At 50.8% G+C, this 8,824-nt stretch overlaps 2 protein-coding genes across 2 annotated transcripts in view; both read right to left on the bottom strand.

The window, feature by feature from the left end:
- The window catches only part of LOC101761961 (DEAD-box ATP-dependent RNA helicase 6), a 6,951-nt gene extending 5,092 nt beyond the window's left edge, over positions 1-1,859 (bottom strand). The window contains exons 1-2 of the mRNA XM_004976286.3: positions 1,362-1,859; positions 118-178 (exon numbers count right to left, since the gene is read on the bottom strand). Of these exons, the coding sequence (XP_004976343.1) occupies positions 118-178; positions 1,362-1,657 (357 nt within the window). The 5' untranslated portion in view covers positions 1,658-1,859. The remainder of the gene's footprint in view (positions 1-117; positions 179-1,361) is intronic.
- A 5,807-nt stretch (positions 1,860-7,666) lies between these two features.
- LOC101761555 (transcription factor LAF1) overlaps positions 7,667-8,824 on the bottom strand; it is a 3,498-nt gene continuing 2,340 nt past the window's right edge. Inside the window, exon 3 of the mRNA XM_004976285.2 lies at positions 7,667-8,514. Coding sequence (XP_004976342.1) covers positions 7,911-8,514 — 604 coding nt within the window. The 3' untranslated portion in view covers positions 7,667-7,910. The remainder of the gene's footprint in view (positions 8,515-8,824) is intronic.

The raw sequence follows: 8,824 nt of genomic DNA, 5'->3' as shown, positions 1-8,824 counted from the left end.
TCACCGGGGATCTTCGGCGGTAAATCCCGCCCCTTAATGTGAGGGTTTTATTCCCATCAGTGGTTTCCCGACGGATTTGGACTCAGAGTGTTTTTGGGGGGGGGGGGGATAAATTACTTCTGTTCTGTATCGTGTATCTTGAGGTGGAAGCTTCAGCTGAGCCTTCCAATCTTGTGAACTGCATAAGGATTAAAATTCAATCGCAGGCCTTCTATTATATGGATTATAGCATATATCACGAAAGTACAAAGAAGAATTATACAATAGCCACCATTATAACTATAACTACTACATCATAATGTATTTTCAAAACGGAACTACTAAATCATAGGATGCAGCAGTCACGCCCTCATTTTAGTAAGGATAGAACTAAGTGGCTGCACTATGCACACCATGGTGATCCATCACAGACAACAAAACCATTCCTATTTAGTGAATATGTAAATCCTTCCAAAAACTAACTCAAGTCAGAATGCCGGCCCTGGTACTGTGGTAATAGTCTTTCCACTTGTGTCCTATAGGTCCTGGGTTCGAATCAGCCTACCTTTTACTAACTAACTCAATGCAGTGACCCTAAATGAACTCTATACAAACTAAACTCACAGCTACACCCTCCGTCCCAAGTAGGCTTGTCCTAAGTCGAACCATCTCAGGTTTGACGCAAGTTTATAGAAAAGATATTCACATCTTCAACACCACATAAGTACACAATGAAAATATACTTCATGATAGATTTGAAGATACTAATTTGGTGCCATAGACTTAAAATATTTTCTTATCAATTTGGTCAGACCTAATATAGTTTGACTTAGGACAAATCTGAATGTAACTATATTTGGGGCAGAGGGAGTACAGGTTTTTCCAAAATATAAACAACAGTTTGTTCCATCAATGGCGCATTAGTAAGCAAGCTTATTGACAAGGAAAATACTATACATATAACTGCTGTGTACGTTCCCCATGTATGACTCAATCTACTGTGGTGGTCTGCGCATGCTTCTGGTTCACGTATTCACACCATGAGGCTGCTGACTCGTACAAGGAGTCAGAAGCCAGTCGGACATGTAGCAGGGTTCTTGATGAAATTACTTCATGAGAAGTAATCTGCTGATTATTTGCTGAATGCTACTGCGGTGTGGTAAGCTTCCACAAAACTTTCATTAGACTATGTAACTGCCCTATCTAGCACCACAAGTCTGACTACAAACCTCAGAACACTACAGCCAAAATTCCACTAGTTACACGGAATGGTAGCCTGCGGCCCTTACATAACGAAATTCCAGGTTCATAAATCACATAAATACCGAACAGTCAGTACCAATACCAAATAAGTTGTGAGACATTTCAAGTGCTCCTTTCACCTTGAATCGATGCCGTCCACGGCAGGCGTTGCCTTCTGTGCGCCAGCACCCGCGGCCTCGCCAGCGATCTGCCGACGCCGAAGCCACTGCTGCTGTTGCTGTTGCTGGCTGAGGTGCTGCGAGGGCTGCGGCTGCGGCTGACGCTGTACGTACTGCTGATGGTACGCCTGCGACGGCGGCGGCGGCTGCTGGTGGTGATGCTGTTGCTGCTGCGGGGGCGGGCCGCGGCCGTAGTAGTTAGGGTTCCCGCCGCGGCCGTTCCCGATGCCAGGAGGGTACCTGGCCCGCGGATCCATCGCAACGAGGAGCGCTCAAATCGAGGAGAAATCAGGCCGGCGGATAGATCTGGCCCGAGGACGACGACTTGGAATTTGGATGCTGCAATTGGGAAATTTTTAGGGGCGGTTTCCGTAAGCGCTTGCCTCTTTTGGCGAGTTCGTGCCTTCGTAGGTGGGGGAGAACCGGAGGGGCAGGGGAAGGCTGGAAGCGTCGCGGAAGTGATTCAGACAGACTAGGGCAAAGGCGAACTGGGACGACTAGAGTTGGAAATTACAGAATGGCCCTTCCCTTCCTTTTTCATCTGCACGAATGGCTTGGCCCTGCTGGGAAGTTGCAGTATGAAACAATTCAAATCGGTAGTGTATTGCAATTCAAGTGACAAGTGGTAATGAAGTCCCAAATTTTGGATGGGTGCATTTGAACAATTGAACTCGACGTATGTCCGTTTTTATTTGTAATTAGTAAAAGCATGTTTTATGATGTGCAAAGTGTACTTAGGGGTCTTTAAACTTTTTCCGGAGTCTCATCCCAAGTATGAATCAAGTACATAACGGAACATAGAGTGAACAATATGGAAATTTTGAAAATCTAGATGAAACATGGAAATAATATAATCTTTTATAAACAACAAATTGTGGCAAGACATGAGAAACGGGAGAGCATGTTAGTTAGGGGTTCAATTACAGGGTATTTAAGAAAAAAACTATTTCTTGGTTGTTTATGTATGTATACAGAGAGAAAAACTATATAGTATTAGCTACTTTTTTGTGATGGAGTTTTTTTATTTTATACAAATTATGTTTATGTGTGCGGTGTGCCTGTTCACTTTGTCGCTACTTTTTTGTGATACAGTTTTTTCTTTTATAAAAAAACAAAACGGACTTAAAAACTCATGTACACACATTTACTCGTATTGACGCATTCGTATACCCTACCTATGAGCACACAGATCACTTGTCATAAATTCTTTTACAACCATTTTGGATCAACTTACGATTGCACATAGGTGTTTGTAGACCTGAGCATTTTAAGCTCGGTTCGGCACGGCCCGAGCTCGATAGGTTTTGGCCCGCCCACGCTAGCTATCGGGGCGGACGTGGTTAGTGAAAACCAAGCCAAAAAAATTGGATTGGCTCGAGCCCACCCAAACAATTAATTTCATTTATTTTTTAATAAAAAAGAGCGGGCGGCCCGAGCCCAGCTTGAAAACTCGGCCCGACAATGCCCATGGACTGTTCGTGGGCACAAATTTTCAGCCTGAAATGAATCGGGCTTTTTGTCGGTCCGATCCGATCCGCAAAACACTAAGGTCTTTTCTATAGTGCACGATCTCACCCGTTTCCGTTTGTTTGTGTGTTGAGCCGAGCTCATTCATAATGTAAAGCTCAAACTTGTGCAAATGTCACTGCTTGTTTCATTTTATGTGACATCCGGTTCAAATTTGGATGATCCAGTAGTGGTCCATGAGCGCAAGTGCGCATGTTTAGTACCACCTTACTAGTTGAGAAGGGTGGAGCCAACTTACAAGCCTTTGTCCACCAACCATAGCACCTTCGGGTTAACCCTTTTACACGAAGTGAGGACGAAAGTGTAAGCAGGGTGCTATATGTATGCGTGCCCACCCCTCGGAAGAGCTAGGCGATGCGGCTTTGGAGGGCGGGGTGTGGTATCAGAGCCGACCCTCGCAGTTGCGCGTATGGATCAGTGTGCGAGCATATGGCGCACAGTGTTCGTCTACACAACCGTTTAGCCCATTTACACATAGATTTCCAGATGGGCCAGGCACATTGGGCGGCCCGAGACCCGACACTAAAAAGCACGACACAAGCACGGGTCCGGCACGAGGTGAATAGTGCCAGGGCTAGCCCGGCATGATGATAGGGCCGTCCCTGGGCCGCATCCTCGGCACGTTGGGCCAGCACGAGCCCGGCACGATTTTTAAGTCAGCCCGGTGCCAGCTCGATACCCTAGCAACCCTCTCCCCACCGTTGGATGAGCAACCCACGAGTCCATATATACACACACACACACATAGAGAGAGAGAAGAACCCTAATTATTTACCCTCCCCACCTCCCCCCTCCCCCGTAACCAGCAGCCGCCGCCCGCCGGTCCGCCGCCCTCCATCCCGTGATGCCACCACGGCCGCCCCTCGACCCTCCCTCCCCGGCTCCCCTCATGCCTCTGTCGGGGGCCGTCCGCCGTCGCTACCTGGAGGGGCGCCTGCCGGTGCCGGGGGCCGCCGCCGCTGGGGCACCCCTCCACCACCACCACCCCTTCCTCCCTCCATCAACCGTCGTCCCTCCCTCCCCTCACTCCTCTGCCGCTGCCACTCCTTACTGCTCCGTCGTTGCCGTTGCTGCGGGAGACGCGGTTAGGACCCAGGAGCTGCGCTGGTCGCCGCCGTTGCTGCCAGGGGCTGCTGCGGGGGCCGGCTGCCGCCGCCGCCACCGGGAGCCGCCGCGGGGGGCTGGATGCCGCCGGGAGCCGCCGCGGGGGCCTGGCTACCGCCGTCGCCTGCCAGGGGCGCCTGGAGCTGGCCGTCGCTGCCAGTGCCAGGCCGGGCACTAGCACGGCAGGGCCCGTCGTGCTAGCGAGCTGGCTCGACCCGATAAAAAGGCTGTTGGGACGGGCCTGGGCCGCCTCCTCGGTACGCAGTGCCTGCCCGGCCCGACACGAAAACCTTTCGGGCCTATTAGTGCCGGGCCTAAGTAGTGCCGGGCCACATCAGGCTAGTGCCGGGCTAGGGCCGGGCAGCCCATTTGGAAATCTATAATAGTTGTATGATCTAGGATACCGACTAGGGGTGCATAGGCGGTTTCAACTAAAATCGCAACAATAAATAAATTTAATTAGTAATATAAGAGAAATACTATTTCTACTCTTTCTGGAACTAAGGGAGGGTTTTGCAACCTAGGGTGACATGTTACAATTCAATCTCTAGGAACGTAATTGCTCAAAGTAAATTGCAATAATGAAATTGAGCAAAGAAATGACCGAAGACAAGAGACGAATATTTCCCGTGGAGTCGATGACTTGCTGGTCACCCCTAATTCACGTTGAGGTGGATTCAATGTTCCAATCACTCCTCTATCAAGAGTCCGCTTGATTTTGAGCCGGCTTGAATCAAAGAACCTCTCCAAACCTCGATTCCACTAGATTTGCTCTTCACCACTCCGGCGAGGTGAGCACAAAAACCTCTCACAAGAATAATCGGGGATCCTTCACAATCTTTTTGAAGGGTTCAACAACTCCACAGCCTCCAAGCCGTCTAGGAGGCGGCAACCTCCAAGAGTAACGAGCCAATGATGCTTACTTGAAAACTCTCTAGTGCCACAAAGCTCAAACTCTTAATGCAATACACTAGGATGCTCTCAATCTCACAAGAATGCAACCTCTAAGCAAAGTGAGTGAGAGAAAGGAGAAAGGAGGCTCAAATATGTCAAGGAAGCTTTTCAAAGTGCTAAGAGAGCTCACCCACACTTGGACGTGAGCTATTTATAGAGCCTTCCTCCAAAGCTAGCTGTTATGTTCAAAACGCGCAGACATAGAGGTTTGGCGGACCATCCACCTTTATGAGCGCGGACCGTCCGTAGTTCATCCCAACGGCTACTGCTGCATTAAATGCATGGCAGAACTGTTCATTGCAGCATAGGTGGACCGTCCGCCCTTATAGGCGCAGACCATCCGCGGTTCAAATTTCCAACCACGCAGCAAGCCCCTAGACATGGAGAACATGCTAACTTTCAAAGTTCATGAGGTAGACCGTCCATTCAAAACTGGCGGACCATCCGTCGTTCATTTTCACCCACCAGCCAGAACTGTTTTGTCAAACATTTGAAGTTAATTGGCGGACCGTCCGCTCCAAGGGGTCGGACCGTCTGCCATTGACCCTCAAGCTCCACTCAGAACCAAGACAGGTTCTATCCAAATTTAAGATGAAGTGGCAGACCGTCCGCCTCTATTACTTCGCGCCCTACCAGAACAAGATCTTGTTCTATCTAAAAACCAAACCAAGTGGCGGACCATCCATCCTTTTGTGCCGGACTGTTCGTCCTTTCACTTTTCAGCGCAAGAACATCTTCAAAGATTGGCTATGTCAAATAATGGTCCACCTTTACAAGGGAGACCGTTCGCCATACACACCATGTTAGCCAATTTCAAAACACATTTTTACCATCGTTTTCCCACTTTTCAAACAAGATAGACCTATATGCATGCGATGCAATTGTTTGAGCAAAGTGGCACTAAAGAACCGTCAAGCAAGTGAAATTTGACCTTCTTGATAGTACGGCTAGCCTATCAAGCCTATCAACTCAGTCAATTATCATCCACTGAGCACCTCTGGACTGGTAAAATGGAAAAGTCCCTTGAGCTTTCCAATACAAATTCATCCAAGCTATCTTCATAGCATCCTTTAAAGCTCAATTCAACTCTAGGACTAACATAAACTCATATCTCCAATAAAATTGTTAGTCCACAACCGTTGTCATTAATTACCAAAATTCAACTTGCGGGCCTAGATGCTTTCAACAGTACCTAGCTGTATCTGTTTAATCACCCATTTAACCCTTTTAATGGCCATTTAACCCGTTTAATTATCTATTTAGTCCAAATAAAGAGCTAAACGGTAAGTGACCGGCCGTGTAGCGTTTAGGGTAATATTGATGGCGCATGCGGTGTGTGTTCCCAGCATGGCATATGGCGCCGGCACTGAACGTACGGTTGTGCGCTAAAAGTGGAACGTTCCTGGATATTTATCCGAGTGTGGGTGGGTTGGACCGATGAGGACGTTGGGTCACTTGAGGAGGTGTATGTGACATTCGGTCCAAATTTGGATGGCCCAGTAGTGGCTCATGAGCGTAAGTGTGCATATTTAGTACCACCTTGCTAGTTGAGTAAAGGTGGAGCCAACTTATAAGCCTTTGTCCACCAGCCATATCATCTTCGGGTTAACCCTTTTATAGTGTAATCAGTGTGCTATGTGTACGTGTGCCTGTCCCTAACAAAAGTTGGGCGATACGGTTTTGGAGGATGGGGTGTTTCATTTACTTAGGCCCTGTTTGGGAAGGGCGTGTTAAAATTTAACAGGGTGTTAAACTTTAACACCCTCAAATAAAGGTGTTAAACTTTAGTATCTTGAGGTGTTTGGATGATCTGTTAAAATTTAACATCTTAGGTTGTAATTGACAACTTTACCCCTCATCACTCCTCTCAATGGCAGCCAAATACCCCTTCTTCCTTCTTCTCCTTCCTCCTCCTTCCTTCTTCCTCCTTTCCTGCGCCTGGCGCCTCCGGCCCCACCCCTGCTCGGTCCACGCCGTGCCCGGCGCCAGCGTCGGCGTCGGCGCTGCCGGCCGCCCCGTCGGCCCCTCCCCTGCGCCTGCCGCCTCCGGCCCCGCCCCGCCGCCGGCGTCCCCTACCGCGGCGCTAGCGGCCGCGCCCGCCCGAGCCCCCAACGCCACCACCGCGCCCGCCCAAGCCCCCACCGCCACCACCTGCGCCGCCCGCCGCCCGCGCGAGGCCGCCCGCGCTGGCCGCCGCCCGCCGCCCGCGCGAGGCTGCCCGCGCGAGCCCGCCGCGTGCTGCCCAGCGCGGCATCCCGGCGCAGGAGCGGCGCGGACCGGCGGTGGCGCGCGATGGGCGGACCAGCGGCGGCGCGACGGGCGGACTGGCGGCGGTGCGCGACGTGCGGATCGGGGAAGGAAGATGAGGGCAGTGGAGGAGAGAGAAGAGGAGAGAGAGGGGGGCAACCAGGGAATAAGTGGGGAGGGGGACCACTTTTAACACCTTTAGCACATTTTAACACCCCCTCCATGTGTTTATGAAAAGAGGGGTGTTAAATTTTAACACTTCATCTTTAACACTTGTGTTTGGCAACCAAAAGTGTTAAAATCTGTTAAAAAGGGGGTGTTAAACTTTAACACCCCCTTCCCAAACAGGCCCTTAGTTGCCTTTTACCTACACTATTGCATTGGCAAGTGAAAATTTGAATCGGCAGAGGATCCCTTACTTTGTGCCATAGCTGTACTAGCACAAAGTATATTGTCTGCTCGTTTAAATGAATAGATGGAAAAATAAACTCGAACCCATGCAATTCCGACCGTGGAGAGGGGACAATAATCCACACTAACCCACACATTTGTACTCAAACTCTGCATGCTATATTTAACTGCACATTGGTATACCACACAATTTACACTTTCGCCTACGGAAGAAACAGATTAACAGAATGCTTCGCGACGAACCGTTGGAAAAGAACACTCTGACACCTAGTTGATCCCAAGGAACTCGGTCATGGAGAGCAGATCGCAGAACCCTCCTCCCTGCACGTCCATCTGATCCACCGCCGCGTCGAACCCCCAGCCGCAGATGCCGCCGTCGCCGAGCCCGTGCAGGGAATCCACCGCGCCGCACGGGCCGTCCACCTGCACGGACCCCTGGTGGCTCAGGCCCTGCCCCGGGCTGCGCCCGCTCACGTCGAAGACGCCGGCGTCCGGACCCAGCGCCGCCAGGCTGGTGCCGTAGTCCATGTCGAGCCAGTCCGCGAACATGACCTTGGGGAGCACGGGAGCGTGCGGCCGCACCGCGCCCGCCCTGGCGGGCTCGGTGACGGTGAGGCAGCTCGAGTCGTCGGCCGAGGACGACTCGACCGGCTCCGACGAGTCAGAGCTCGCGGGGTGGTTGGCGCGTTCCCGACCGTTGTCGCTGGGGTTGGGGCTCCCGGCGCGGACGTCGGAACCGGCGGGTGTCGCCGGGTCCGCCGCGCACTTGGCCTGCGCGCCGCCCTCGACGCGCTTCTTGAGGTACGAGTTCCAGTAGTTCTTCACCTCGTTGTCGGTCCGGCCCGGCAGGTGCCGCGCGATCTGAGACCACCTGCAGCACAAACATTTCTCACCGTGTCAGAGAGGCAGTCATAGGGGGTGTTTGGGAGGAGGGAGCTAAACTTTAGCTCTGTCACATCGAATGTTTGGATACTAATTAGGAGGATTAAACATAAGCTAATTACAAAACTAATTGCAGAACCCCTAGGCTAAATCGCAAGACGAATCTATTAAGCCTAATTAATCCATCATTAGTGAATGGTTACTGTAGCACCACATTGTCAAATCATGGACTAATTAGGCTTAATAGATTCGTCTCGCGATTTAGCCTAGGGGTTGTGTAATTAGTTTTGTAATTAGCC

This window comes from Setaria italica, chromosome VII, assembly GCF_000263155.2.
Source record: "Setaria italica strain Yugu1 chromosome VII, Setaria_italica_v2.0, whole genome shotgun sequence".
Taxonomy (NCBI): Eukaryota; Viridiplantae; Streptophyta; class Magnoliopsida; order Poales; family Poaceae; genus Setaria; species Setaria italica.
This window is presented reverse-complemented; position numbering and strand designations above follow the sequence as displayed.